Here is a 16262-nt window from a genome sequence, read left to right as displayed (position 1 = left end):
TATCAGCCAAAGGATAATTAGGAAAACTCTGGTTCAAACTTGCCATCTCTTTCCAAAAGAGATGTTAATTTTGAATCAGATGGTATTTAAGATCTTGATATCTGTAAAAACATTGAAGTAGACATAAACAACAACATAATAACTGAATTGGAAGATGCTGAATCAGATTGACTATGAAAACAGTAATTATTTCAAATGTAGCTATAACTCATAAGTAGTCAATAAATAAATGATCATTCACCACACCGAGATATAGTTAATCACTACTCTGAACTGATTTACAGTGTGCAGATAAAGAAAACAAACAAACAAAAAAACAAATGTTTTTGAGCTCCCTCCAAGTTGTTCTTCAGGTTTTGTAACAATTCCCCAATGGTTCTTCTTAACAGCTTTTGTAATAAAATATAAGTTTGAAAAAATTAAAACCACATTGCACCTGCACAAAGAGTAGCCCTACCAAGACTCAACAAATGGCTAAACTGTGTTATCAATTAACTCTTGCCAGGCCATTGACAAAACCATTTCCTCTTTATCCAATTTTACATCAACGTGCATAAATTATAAAGAGGAAATAGTTTTGTCAATGGCCTGGCAAGAGTTAATTGATAACAGTTTAGCCATTTGTTGAGTCTCGGTAGGGCTAAACTGTTAAAACCACATTGTGCAGGTGCAATGTGGTTTTAATTTTTCAAACTTATATTTTATTACAAAAGCTGTTAAGAACCATTGTGGAATTGTTACAAAACCTGATGAACTTGGAAGGAGCTCAAAAACATTTGTTTTTGTTTGTTTTCTTTATCTGCACACCGTAATTGGTTCAGAGTACATGATTAGTCAATAAATAGTTTTGATAGTTTGTAAAATATGTGAGTAAGTAAGATAATTCTTTCAATTTTTACCCACTCATCACCCGTTGCAAGTTAATAAATTTCAGCCTCAAAAAAGCCCTGAGTCTTCAAATAAATCTAAGTGGGTATGACATTTTTAAAAATAACTCCCTGCATTTAACTGCACAACACCGGGGTGTAAATAAAACTTATGACTCACCAACCAATCAACCGGTGTGAATAATGTTTAAATGACAAATATTTTTGTTACCCCTTCTGGGTACTTCTTCAGGCCAATTCTTATTTCAAGTAAGATGGCTGTTGGCACAATAATATTAGATTTATTTTCAAATGTCAATGGCCAGCCTACTTCAGATCAATTCTTATTTCAAGAAGATTGATTAATTAAGCCCAGGGGGTTGTTGATTGGTTAACCCCCTGGGTTTAATTAAGTCAACATGGTATATTTTTTATTTTTCTGGCTGTTATATAACAGAGGAGCTAGTATGGCAATTGGTCAAAAAAAAAAGACCCCACAAGATTTTTACATTTTTGGGACTCAGGACCTTGAAATGTTAAAATGCAAAAAAAAAGTTGGGCGTTTTTTTTTTCTGTGTGAATATATGGATATGTATGGGTGGCATGATTTTGTTTACCCACTTTGAAGCTTGACTCCTGACTCCTGTGCTTTTTTGTTGAAAATTTCGGAAATTTTGCAGGGAGGTTTGTGTATTAGGGAGATTGACACTATTAAATTTTGATGTTTAAAGGACAAGGGTTGGGGAGATAAAGTTGGAGTTGGGCTTAATGAAAATTTTATTCATTATTAGCATTTACAAGGTTTTATAAAACTCATCTCTACTACTGAAAGTTAATCTTTTTGCCATTTTATAATAAAAATTTTTTATATTATTATTTAATTATTAAAAATCTCAAAACAGGTGTGCCCCACATAATTTTAACATTTTTGCTATGAAAATTACACAAGTTTTTGCTGGATATTTTTACTGTTGTAATCATGTTTTCATAATAGGAACTGTTACATATGTGATATTCATTTCTCATTAATTAGAATTAAAGCTTTACAGAATTTTTTAAATCTAGTTTAATGTCTAATGTTGTTAAAGATAAAGGTTAAAAACATTCAAATTTATTCAACAATTTTCTAGTATCAGCTAGGAATAATGTGTTTTAGTAGTAATATAATTTACTTTTTGTACTTTTGTTATACTTTATTCCTTTACTTACCTTTTTTATTTTAATAAAAATTATTTTAATTTCAATATCTAAATTTTCAAACTTTTCATTTGAATCACTAAGTATCTCCATTTTGGGAAAAATTGTATATTAATAAATCAATATTTCATTTATTTGAATATTTATTTTTTAGAAGATTGAAGTGCGAAGAGTAATGGTTTTATTTGATATTTGCAGATCCAGATTCTTGTATATCACCAATTAAGAATGGAGTTGATTCTATTCTCTCCGAACAAGGAGATGCTTCTCCACTTTCTTCTCCCACAAATTCTTCTCCTTCACATAATGATAGCTTGAATGAACCAGAAACACCTGATTCTAACACTAAAAATCATCGCCATACTGAAGAAGAAACTGGTGAAGTAATTCATTTTCTGGAGAAAGGTGAAATATCTTCAAAATCTTCTATTATTCAAGAACTTATATCTGATTTCATACCACCACCATTAGAATTTTCAACTCCTAGTACTCCAACTGAATATGTTAATACTAATGAGAAGAAACCAGAGCCCATTCCTCGTACTAACGTTAATCGTGATGATTCTTTCAAGACAAAAACTTTTCCTACTCCTCATCCCCGACTAACCCTTCAAAATTCCTCCACTGAATCAAATAAATCATGCAGAAGATCACTTAATTTCTCTGGTGTGTGCTTCTTTCTAACAAATCCTTATTACTATCATTAAAGGCTGATTCATACTTTATGAGACTGGAAAAAGTGTTTTTTCTTTATTCTTTTCTCTCCAACATTTATATTTCAGAATAATGAAAAAGAAGCATGTATACTTGTAGTATTTTTGATTTAAAAGATTGCATCTCTTATGCTATCAAATCATACCTTTGAATGTAGTTATTATTTTTTTTAATATTTTACAAATATGAGAAAATAAGCATTTTAATAAATTTGAAAAGAAGAGAAAATGAATCTGAAACATATTTTTGATATTTCAAATAAATTATTAACATTCATTAAAATTTTAATCATAATATTCTTATTTTTTCTTTCCTCTTTTTTTTACTGAAAATAGAATGTTTAATTGTTTTGATAAACATTTCATTTCATTGATTTCCATGTTTAGCATGCAAGGAACTGTGGGTTATGAAGAAAAGTAGCTAGCTCTACTTTTCTTCAACCTGAAAGAGAATGGAATTATATCATAACTACAAAGTACTGTACATAAAGCTATTTTACTGTTTAACTGTGCAAAGTTTGTTTTTCTGTTCTCATTAAGTACAATTCAGCCTTAATATAATAGTATTATTTTATTAATATTAATATATTTTCCTTAATGCTTTATCTAATTATGAAAAAATATGAAAACACTTCCCAGCTAATAAGATATTTGGTATTTTTAAAATAGATTGTGTATTTGAAGAAAATAGTTAACTAAATTGGGTGTTAAAGTTCATACATATTTATGAAAAACTATGTCCATCATTTATAGACTATCATCAAAACTGATCTTATGGCAGATATAATATAACTCCTTGAGTTCCTTGAGTACTTGTTAAATCCTGTAATCTTGTAGTGATTATCTACATTAAAATTTCATTTTTAATGTACTCTGAAATATTTTAAATATTCTTAGTTTGAAATTTCATACTAATTCTAAAAGATTTCAAGTATGGAATTTCAGTATGTTTACTTAGATCTGTTTATATAATAAGAAGTAATAATAAACTATCTATTTTCTGTTTATTTAAAAAATATTTATGCACTTTATTAATATACATTTTTATAAAATTAAAAAATGATGTCATTATTATATGCTATATTGATAATGTTGAATACAAAGTTAAATTAAACATTATGTATTACTGGGAATTGTTTTTATGGGTTATTGTGAAACAATTTTTTAAGCAAAAGTTAAATAAATTACAACTAAAATTCTCTTTTAAATTTACTGTTTATAGCACATTTCTAAGGTTTAGTTATAAAACAAATTTCAATATTCTTATATTCTTCACTAATACATTTACTTATCATTTCATTATATTAATAAATGCTATAAAAATGATATATTTAATTTTTGAATTTATATTACAACAAAACCTCATTAAGTTGAAGTTTAAAGGATAAAAAAAATTCCTGACAAAGTTAGTTTCAACTTGAGTTTAATATTAGATTTTTTCAATTATCTTTGATTATTGAAACAAAAGATATCATGTGAATATTCATAGTTTAAAGAATGTAGAATGTTTAGAGAATATTCAATTATAAAAGAAACTATCACCTTCTCACATATATATATATATATAGATTAATAGATTAACAAGAATTTAAACTGATATATTGGGTAAATAAAACTTTAGTAGATTAGATCATCATCATCAATTAAACTTTTAAAACCTTTATATAAATTATTATTATTGATTAAATGATTTTTTCATCTGTATATATATATATCAGATCAAGTGGTCATATTTCAGAATTACTGTTGAAATTAAGGATTCAGTTTAGTTCAAAAGTCTGTTTTGAACAATTTAAAGTATGAATTTTGTAAATGTTTTAGTACTTTAGTATTATTGCAAATTTTTATTTGATAAATTGTTTTCTAATAGTCAAAATTGAAATGTTTTAAATATTTAATTCCAATAAGATTTATGAGTTTATCCTATGGCCCAAGGATTTCTATTCACTTGAATTTATGTAAACTGTTGCACTTGGACATTTTTGTACAATTAATAATTTACAGTGCTTTAGGTCTTAACTCACTTATAATAATGAAAAATATAATTATCATTAATTTCCATTAGAATTTCTGGAGGTGCTGTCGGGACTTTTGATGACTTTTGACTTTTTTGATTTTAAATTATTTCAAAAGATGATTTATATATCAATCACACAGTCATGACTACTTTATAAGATACATAAATGATATTAAAATTCATTGTTTGAAAGAATTCTAAAAATAAAATAAGTAAAAACCAGGAGAGTAAAAATTTTCTGATTTAAAGTAGATATGACATACCAGGCAAGGATTTTGAAATCAACTCATCAACCAAGTGAAATATTGCATAAATATACATAGTAAGATGTTTCATGCATATATGGTAATCTTATGCATGTAATTGAATAAAAATGTTGAATGTCACATATGTTTATGGCATGCTGAGAAACTCTTGACTAACTACAGCTTATCAAAACAGTCTAATTTCCATCAGTCTCATTAAAATTCTTCTGAATGAAAGAAATGTGAAAACATCTAGAAAATGTTTCCATTAATTAACTGCTAAAATATAATAGTGTCATGAAATTGCTCTCTAGATGGGGAAAAATTGCAAATGAAGTGGAAATAGGAATCTGAAAACTTTGTATTTCATTTTAAAACACTTGAACACTAGAAAATTCAATATTTCAAAAATTTTAAATAATTACCAATCAATGCCCTTCTTTTCAACGTTATAACCAATTAACACATTCCATTTCAAAAATTAAAAAACGAATTCAACNTATAATTGATTATTTTTGTTTTAAGGAATTGCTATAAATAATAATTAAATATTTTTAATATAGTTTTAATAAGAATTTCAGACTTTTATAAAAATATTAATACATTTTAGTTAATATTTTATTAATTAAATATTTATGTGAATTTATAATTAATGAATAATTTAAATGAAACATGAAACTTTAATAACTTACTTATTAGAAACTACTTTATATTTTTAATTGAAATTTTATACTTTATAAATTTCATGTTATAGATCAACCATCTGACCAGAAAACCATTGAGAAAGATAAAACTGCAATACATTTGCATGACACACACACAGTTGAAGACAAAGTATCTAATGAAGATACTAAAACAACTATAAATTGCTCAGGTATATTTAATAAATTTAATTTTAATTCAAAGAGATTAGTTGTAGATTCCTAATATTACAAATTTTGATTACAAAAAGTTCTTCCTTTATTATTTATACATTGTATATAATAATCTCATTCTTTTGCAGTTTTCCTTCTTTTTGTGACTCTTATCAAATATTTTAGAAGAGTTTTTATTTGTAAAGTTAGCTTCTTATCTTTATTTGTATTTTTTTAAATATTATATGCCTACTTGGGCCTTTATTTAATCAGTACTTATTACACTTGAAGTATGGAAGAAAGTTATTTTTATCTTCAACTTATTATCATGATGAAGTATTTAATTTATAGTTTTGTGAATTTCTCTTAACTGATTTATATAAACTCAAACTTTTGGCCAGTAAGTAATGAAAGAGAAACATTATATATTTACATAAAAAGAATAAATTAACTTATAATAATTCTATTTTTATCAGTTTTTTAGATAACCATATTTTATTTACCTACCAAATGATGTTGTATATGTATGTAATATATATTACCTTTGGAATGTATATTCCAAAGACGATTCACCTCTTGTGAGTGTTTCTGATGAACTCATAATATGACATGGTTTGGCAACTCCTGGTATAGTCTATTGATGCTAATGAGTAGCATAACAGTTTCAAAATAGTTTTGTAGAGATTTTGGTACTTTAATAGTATGTATCCTACAAATAGTATTGGTTAATGTGACTAAATTAGAGAGGAGAAATGAATTAATAACTTTCAAATTTTAAACTTTGTGTAAGAATTGAAGTTTTGTTGTGTCATCTGTTGAGGTGCATCATGATGAAAGGAAATCCAGATTATTTCTGAATTTTTTTCCCCCACACATGTTTGTAGTTAGTATGAAGTAAACTTTTTGGTTCTTCCATTGATCCCGTAGGGAAAAAATTTTAAACACCCCACCCAGATAAGGAATCCTCTTATTCTTGAGATAAAATGTTTTTAATGCTTAACTATTGATACCTCATCATCAGATCTCAAAATATTCTACTTTGAATATATCAATATATTCCAGATCCATTTCTGGCACAATTTAAAAACTGAAAAAAAAATTCAAAAAGTTTTTGTCTATTTACATATAAAATAAGCTTTTAAACATTTAAAGACTATATATTAGTATATAGTTGTAAGCTTTGTTGCCTCTAAATTAAATTATCTCAAAAATCATTTGGTTTCCTTGGCTTCATTACAGTTCAATAAACTTTGTATATCTCCACTGAATAGTTTTGAGAATTATTTGTATTTAATTCACCTTATATTAGATAACATTTGTCATCTATAGAACATGAAAATTTTAATATTTATTTCATAGAAATTTTCAAAACATTGCCATTATTTTATTTTGTTAAACAAAATGAAATTCTGTTTATATCTGAAGATTCAAGCTTAATATATATGTATATTAAAATTATCTCTGATCTTTAAAGATAAAATATAGTTTAATAATTATGTTTTCCTTCAGTCATCTTGTTTCCATTTATTGGTTTATGACATTCAACATTTTAGGATATTCTAATTTTTATTTATTCATATATCTTTACAGTAACACTAGAACTGACACTAGAACTGTTTATTTGCCGCACTCTTTGGTATAGACGAAAAACATGAATAGGAAAGAAGAATAAAAGTTTTAAGAAGGGTTGAGGTGGAAGGTGAAAGAAAGCGAGATAGGACAGAGTGAAAGCTGAGATATACAATTTGACCTAATGGTCACAGCAACTTTTTACAATTAAAGAAAGAAAATATTTACAGAGAAAACGTGTGAACAAAATATGGGTACAGTATTTACACTGAAGAGTTACATGCTGAACTTTTGCGCTTTAAATTTTTGTAGCAATACACTATATAAATGATTATATAAAAATTATTAAACCCAAAGAAAATATATTTTGAATTGAAAACTTCGTCCACAGATTTAAACTCGTACTGTACATTTATATATTTCACAAAATGTTAATTTACTTGTTTGGAATATACGCAACAATTTATTTTAATGACAAATGAGATATTAATAGGATGTTTACAAATGAAAAACTGTTGCTTAGGGATAAATTTAATGGTATACTTATAAAATATTATAATGTTACTAAAAACATATAGAAACAAAGAGAACATTGATACCAACAATAAAATACAAAATTTTTAAAGATGAAGCTCATGCAGAAAGTAAATACTTTTCAAGTGCATGCAATCGGAATAAAATTAGTCCAGAATCTTTATGCTTGTGGCAAAGTTTTTTAGTGCATTAAATAGTTTTTTGCTATTTGTTAAAGTACTTAATTGGCATGGCCACAGTTCATTTGCTGTACGCACAGATTCAATTAACACTTTCCTTTGCCTACTGTAGTGGGGACAGTGAAACAGAACTTTACAGTAACAGAAAATAATTTAGATTGTCATTTGAAGACTTGCACCTTTTGGTGTATCAACAGTATTTGTTACTGTACAGTTATATAAACAACTTTGCCTGTGTGGATTTTGCAAGCAAACTTCATTTATATTCAGTATTTCAACAACCATAGTAATTATTATATAACACTTACCGATGAGAATGATGAGAATTGCTGAGAATCAAATAAACTGTTTTCAATTTGATCAATTTTCTGGAACATTTACAATCGTTCTATAATCGAACCAATATGCAATAACAAATTCGAATTTAAAACAATTTGAACATTTAGTTAAAAAGTCATTGTTATAAATATTTATATATTTTGTCTGAAATGTTGTCAATTTAATTTAATACACCTAAGTACTCAATGAAGACTAAATGTAGTTGAAAACAAAAATTACATCTAAAATAGTACAGTAGAAGCCATTCTTCAGGTTAAGCCTTAATGCTCTCCCTCTCCCCCATGGGGAAATTTAGAAAAATCCCTTCTTAGTGTATGTTTTCATGATGTAGTCTAACTGTGTACCAAATTTCGCTCCTTTAGGTTTAGTAGTTTGCTCTGGCAATGGTCAGTCAGTCAGGACAAGTAATTTTATATATTTAGATGACTAAGTATTGAGAAGTTGTTGTTGTTGATAATATACAACTGATCTTGCTTCTATAACTTTAAATAGTTTTCCTTATTTTCCTGAATTAAGAGATTAAACTAACTTTCAAAAATTAATTTTGAAATTTCAAAATGCTATTATATTGTTTAGGATATAATACTATTGTACTACATTTTCATCTGTATAAATAAACCTTTTATTAAATTTTCTTTTGTTTATTTGAAAATAAAATGCTAATACCATTTCTTTTAAAAATTACTTCTATTGCATGTAAAATAATTTGAATTAATCTATCTGAAATTTACAATTCATAATGAAATGATTACAGTCCACTGGCCCTAAAATGGACTCATCAAAAAGGAACACCAATAAAGCAAATTCTCATGTTAAAGTGAATTTTACTGTTACCCTGATAAAATACCATTATTATAACACTAATTTTCAAGCAATAAAGTGAACAAACATTTTACCAGAGTTTAATAAACTGAACAGTAAATAACCTTTGTGGGAAAATCCCCAAGAAATAACCCTATTTCCAATAATGGTTGTTTTTTATGCTTTTCAAAATGAACAATAAAAAGTGACTGTGATAAATGTTCCATTTTGAATAGAATAGATTTTATTCTCCTAGTAAGCAAAGACTGGTTCAACCTCCAATTTCCAACTGTAGAGCAATTCAAACATCTGGTTTTAGTGGACTATTCAACTGTACTCAGAAAACGTGGGTTAGTGTAAGGATGCCCAACCCTTTAAATGGATGCAGTCCCATGCAAACACTTGCTAGTTTGTATATTGGGGAGTGCATAAAGTGATACCAGGCTTGGCTACTTTGTGCTAAATTTGGCTTCTTTATTTTACTTTTTTAGCACCAAACAAAGGAGTTGGTGCTTTGGCTATATTTGCATTGCCATTAAAATAATTCAAATTTTTACATTACACTCTGCACAATAGTGTTAGGACTGGTCAGGACACTGTTTGATGAAAGTAATGATTCCATAAATGAAAGAGACATTGACAGTGATGATCAATTGTCCAAACTTTCTTTCATGGGTGCAACAAATGCAGTAGACATCATACACCACTATCTGCAGTTTGAAAGTGACATAGATGAATATCTAAAGATGACATTTGTGATTGAAAAAAATATATTTTTTAATTTTTTTTCAAACAATATTCAACAGAAAAAAAATCGCTACTTTTTTTTCCTTCTTAAAGCTTTGTTTTGGTTACCCGCTTTGATACATTTAAACAGCAAACTGTCTCCTCATTTTGTTTGATTTGAAAATCATTTAGAGCACTTATTTGTTTTTGTAAATAAATTTTATTTTATTTAGTAAATTAATTCAAAATATAATTTAGAGATTTCCATTGCATATTAAGCCTTAACTCCCTAAATTTTACAACCTTGACCTTAACTCTGAAGATTGTTAATATGAATTTTTGAGAAAATGAACAAATAGCTGTTCACATAGTGATTTGTATTAACATGAGTTGATTGTATTTTAAAATTTAATTTGAAAAAAATTTAAGTAAAATATATTTAAGTCTTCAATTATTACATCTTTATAGTAATGTCAGGTTTAAATTATCCATTGTTAACTTATCAAATATTTCCAGATTTGTTTTAGTTAAAAATTTTGGCAGCATTTATCTTAGATTTATATACTATCATATATCAAATTTTAAAAGAAGTGGGAGAAATTAATGTAGACAATATTTGAAAGATGTATCTGATAAGTATTGCTTTCAGATTAAATAGTATTTCCATTCATTTGTACATTTTCATAAAAACACTATTGTGGATCAGAAACCAGAAGAGTTAATGATTTATTAAGTTAAATAATTACATTAAATTCAGTGATTTTTCTGATCTGAGTGAATTAACAGTGTGTTAAAAATTGTTGCAGTTGAAATAAAATTGAAATTATAACTGATTTTTAATTTTACAGAATAATAATCATTTAGTTTTCAGACCATGGTATATCAACTTTTAAATACTATAATTTTTCTTCCTGTTAATTAATTGTCTAAAATTTAAATAAATTAATTTTGAATTTCTTACTTTAAATTTAAAGATTAAACATCTTATATTACATATAAAATTATGAAATTGCTTTCTCTTTAAATTTACCTTTTATTTAGATGAAATGTCAATTAATCCAATAAGAAAAGATGATGACGATGATAAAGAATTGATTCCAAATTCCTTAGAAACAAACGAAGAAGCAGTTGAAATTAGTGATCCTGAATGGGACTTCAGTATACCAGAACCTCCATCACCTTTCCGAAACAATAGAGATAATTCAAATAGTTTAGAATCTGAATTATTTAAAAAAGATGAAGTGCATTTGTTTCCAGAAAATAATGATATAGAAAATATCATTGATTATAATGCATTAAAGGAAATAACTGAAACACCAAGAGCAGAAAATTCTGATTGTTTACAGGATAAAGCAGATGATGATTTAATAGATAATTATCCACCATCTCTCCCTGAAACAATGCCTCCAAGAGATAAATGTTTTAGGGTTGGCTCTATGAGCAGTGATATTCCTCCTCCTCTTCCAATAAGTGATCCACCAGAATCAGCAAGAGAAAAATCTTATAGTTTTTGTAGCACAAGTAGTGAAGTTTCATTTCCTGAATTTGATCCTTCTCAAAGAGAACATGATACAAATTCTGCTTATAAAGAATTTAAAACTGTGTCAAAAAATGAAACAGATGATATAAAAAAAGTGGATGATGATAAATTTGTTGGAATTAGCAGAATTGATATTACAAATCAAGAATCTATATCTACTCAGACATATATTGTAGTACCTCAACCTAAACGAAGACCTCATTTAGAAAATTTTACAATTGGTTCATATAAAAATGAAAAAACTAATTCTGGTGTGACTGATTCATCCTTTTCTGCATCTTTGACAGATACTGATAAATCATCAAATCTGATTAAAACAAATTCATTTCCTAAAGATAATGATAAAGAATCTAATAAGGTTAATAAGCCAACTTATAATTTTACAATTATGCCATTCAAATCTAGAAACAGTTATAATGAAAACAAAGTGGACCAAAATAAAGATTCAGATGAATTACTTCAAGAAGAAAAAGTGGAAGAGGTAAGAAATAAAAATCAAATGCCATTTAAATCAACAGGAAGAGAAGAAGAAACAAAAATAGAACAACGTCAGCTAGAAGAAGAATATCAAAAGTTACAAAACCAATTATTGGTTTGGCAGCAACAGTTGGTAAAAAATCAAACCCTGTTGCAAGAAAAGCAGATTGTTCCAGAAATGTCAGTACCTGATCTTTCTCCTCTTTGTAGTCAGCTCAAAGTGGAAGAAAAATCTAGTGTGGCACAAAGATCACGAACACTTCCAAGGCCAAAGCCAAATGTGAATAAAGAACTGGTAGAACAGACTCATTCTTCTACTGTTGAATATTATTCACAACCTAAATCACAGATTCTTAAAAATGTCACAATTGGATCTTGGGAAAGGAAGCCTGAGATCACAGTAGGAACAGTTGCAGAAGTAAAGCCAAAATTTCAAAATGCAAACAAATCTCAGGTAAATAATAGTGTAGTAGATAAATGCAAAAAATCTAGTGTGTTACTGGAAGATAATGAAAAAAATAAAATTTCACAAATTTCTGCAAAATTTGATATTAAGTCAAATAAAAAAACTGCAGTGGCAAACAACATGCCTGAAAATCTAGAAGATGCTCCTCCAGCAGTAATACTTGCTCAAATAAGAAAAGAAATGAAAGCAAATGCAAAATACCCTGCCGGAACTGTTATAAATTCGGAATCCAAGAAAGGAACTTCTGTATCAAAAACTTATATAAGACCTAAATCCCAAATCATTTATTCTCATTACAATTCTGCCTCAGATGATAGAATTTCAGATTTAACCAAATCATCATCACAGGATCCCATCAAAGTAAATGGGAATATAAATACACCTGTTGTAGTAGCAACAATTAAAAGCAAACCAGCTTTAGATAAAGATGTTGTTAATGGTGATAAAAACACTGTTTCACTGCCAGTGTCATCTAGTGTATCTATTCCTCCACCACCACTACCTCCAGTTGTGCCAATAAACAAAAACAGTTCTAAGTTTCAGTCTACATCACATCTTTTGAAAGTGAGTAAAACTGAACCATTATCTGATCCAAGAGAGGAACTTATGATTGAAATTCGCAATTTTGGAGGAAGAAAAGCATTGAGGAAGGTCAGTTAAAAGTTCATTTTCAGTAATTGTGTTACTAACCCTGTGGACAAGTTGGAACCTAATTTGTTTCCCATAATTTTAACCTTTAAAATGGTGATGGTCTCTTGTTTTTCTTTTGTGTTCAATAAAGTCCCCCTTTTTTTGTTTTAATGTATTGTGTGTATCTGTGTCAATGTTATTAATAATATACTAATTATTGTTTTTGTGTGACTAAATGTAATAATTTAAAATGTTCACCTTTATTAGAATTAAAATCAGAATAGATGCTATGAAATTAAATCTGAAAATTTTAAAATATTGAATATAAAATTGATATTAGATTCTTGGTTTAAGAGTTCTGATAAAGGAGAATGTTTGATATTAATGTCAGATTTTGCTTATTAATAAATTAAATATTCAACTCTATAAAGTTTTGTATTTTTCAGTTTCTGAATTAAAACCATTGAATTAAAAAGCCAAACTTTATAGAATTGACTTAATTAATTAATTAATAAGAAAAATGTTTGTTATAATAGGCATTCATAACATATTATCGTAACTATTATTAAACTAATACATTAGTACATATGAATGTATCATATGAAAGTGGACAAAATCTACCAAAGAAATAGAAATTTCATTTCAGAAACGTAGCTAACTGAAAACTATCTTATGTATATATTGATAGAATATGTTTAAATGTATTATCTAATATAAAAGAAAAATATTTTAGTTTTTGCAAGAATGTTTGAACAGAAGCAGATGATTTGTATGATTAATTTACGTAATGCTGTTCAGAAATAATAATTTCTTTGACCTTTGATTTTATGGAAAAGTTTATTTTTTAAACTGTAGCCATCATTAATTTCATTCAAAAGAGATTATACTATTTTGAGAGGGGAAAATCATACTTATGATTTTTACCTCTCAGAAAATATACTTTATATGAATGCCTTTAATTTTACATATTTTAAAACTTTAAAATTAATAACCTGTATTGTTTTATATTCCAGGTTCCTCTTAATCAGGCTGGTTGGCATTTAAAAGTTTTTGGAACCTTATCGTCATCATCAGTATAACTTTCATCATAGAGTGCCTTATCAATAAGAAAAGTATTTTTCAATATATATTGCAAAAATTTAAGATGTGACTGCATCATCATAATCTTAACAAATTATATTTTTTTTCAACAGTAAAATTTTTGTTTTAATGTAACAATCAAGATGATTTCATTTTATTTTATTTTTCAACAGTGTGCTAGCTTTGAATAATAGAAATATATATAAAGATGCCATATTTGTTATACCATTATCAGCTTTGTGAATGAAACATAAATTTGTATATATGTACTATGTAATTATTTTCATATGTTCTAGATCCTAAAAAATGGAATATAAAATTATTGCAAGATAGCATTGATATAAAAAGAAAGAAATTTGTTTTGAAATCCAAAGAACTGATTGCATTATTTTATATACATATATAAATATGATATATATATTTTTATAGAAAAGCATAATTCATTTCAGATGGAATTATATATAAATTTTTGCATACTATGCTATACCTCAGTTAAAATATTCATCTAAAGATAATTTTAGCCCATTAACATGTATATTTCAGAATTATTATTCAAGAATTTATTTTAAATCACAAGAAAATATTAATCAGAAGTTAATAATTATTGTGTTAATCATATTATTCTGTTGAATTTTTCCAAAGTTCGTTTAATATGTAAATAAAACGGATGAAATTAAAATTCCCAAGATTTGTGGGATCATAGTCGTGCCAATCCGAGTTGTAAAATGTGATTAATTTTCTGTACAGATATTTATTCTCTTGTTAAATAAATTGGCCAAATAAACTTTTATGGGAACTAATATATCCAAATCAAAGCACTTTTAAAAATAAAAAGTAAAAAAAAAAAAACTAAATTAAAAACAGGTAAGATAAAGGTTAAATCACTGGTTGATTAAATTAAGGTTGTGACATGTAAATTACTAAGTTTTTAAATGAGTAAGATATAATTTAATAAAAGAATCTATGCTAAATTGTTTGTACATTCATTATAAATAAATTTTTTTGTTTAATTCAGAATATTTCTGAATTTATTTTAATTATATAAATAAATATTTTGTGTTTATTATTGTCTGAAATACAGCTATTTAATGACATTTAAAATAAATTTACATTGTTAAAAGAACTTACAAATATTTTCATTTCAAAATGAATAGTTATTTAGTTAAATATTGGTGACTGTTTTTTTTAACAGAGGTGCCAAAATTTGATTTTAATACATTTCATTTTAGTTTTCTCATGATGAATTTATAAAAGTATTAGTTTAAATTTATATGAAACTTATACAAAATGGAGCTAAATATGGTTATAAAATTTTTCCTACCAGATTTGCTGAAAAGTGAAAATATTTTATTAACTTTTCATTTTTTAAGAGAAATGCTCTGAAGTTTAAGATATAGATAAAATATAGAAAAATTCAGAAAATTATATATTCTTAAATATAAATTAATTGGAGAATGTAACTTTTACTCATTTATATTAAGGCACTAAGAAATGTAGAAATCATTTTAACAGAACTGAAAAGGTAGATATTGAGATGATTTGTTTTAAAATTTTCTTAGAAATAGATCTGTAGACTTGAAAAACATTAAAAATTTCATATCACGTGGTTCCAATAAGCCAGTATATCAGTTCAATCTCATAATATAGCAGTATTCTGCAAAGTGTAGGGAAATGTCAACACCAAACTTAGTAGCCATGAATATCTACACTGTGTCCAAAGTCTCAGTTTGTGTTTATTGTCACGTTATTATTGAGTCTACTAATGTACAGAAAAGATAAGAATATATAACACAGCAATTAATGATTAAATTTTTAGCATTGGAAAGGGCACGCAGAGCTAGAATCAATTCAGTGAAGTATTGTGAAACTTAAGAGCTCATGAGAGGATCTTTGCAGAATAATCAGAACAATTTTTCTCTTGCAACATAACACAAGATCACACTGCAGTAAAAACAGTAAAGATGCTTAAGAATCTGAGGTTATGGGTTATTTCAGGCTCTGCTTGTGACCAATCCTGTAGCCAGGATGA

General features: G+C 26.7%; 1 protein-coding gene across 9 annotated transcripts in view; it reads left to right on the top strand.

Annotated features, from left to right (window-relative positions):
* LOC111641366 (cordon-bleu protein-like 1) overlaps positions 1 to 14582 on the top strand; it is a 78420-nt gene extending 63838 nt beyond the window's left edge. For 7 of the 9 annotated variants that reach the window (XM_023387517.1, XM_023387519.1, XM_023387515.1 and 4 more), the window contains 4 exons: positions 2262 to 2729; positions 5793 to 5912; positions 11082 to 13174; positions 14167 to 14582. In XM_023387517.1, the coding sequence (XP_023243285.1) occupies positions 2262 to 2729; positions 5793 to 5912; positions 11082 to 13174; positions 14167 to 14232 (2747 nt within the window). In that variant the 3' untranslated portion in view covers positions 14233 to 14582. The remainder of the gene's footprint in view (positions 1 to 2261; positions 2730 to 5792; positions 5913 to 11081; positions 13175 to 14166) is intronic. The other 2 variants (XM_023387516.1, XM_023387521.1) reach the window with 2 other exon arrangements.
* Positions 14583 to 16262: the final 1680 nt, after the last annotated feature.

This window comes from Centruroides sculpturatus, unplaced genomic scaffold (genome assembly GCF_000671375.1).
Source record: "Centruroides sculpturatus isolate CEXI.00-Female unplaced genomic scaffold, Cexi_2.0 scaffold1514, whole genome shotgun sequence".
NCBI classification, from domain to species: Eukaryota; Metazoa; Arthropoda; class Arachnida; order Scorpiones; family Buthidae; genus Centruroides; species Centruroides sculpturatus.
The sequence above is the reverse complement of the archived record's forward strand: the minus strand, read 5'-3'. Positions and strand labels throughout refer to the sequence as shown.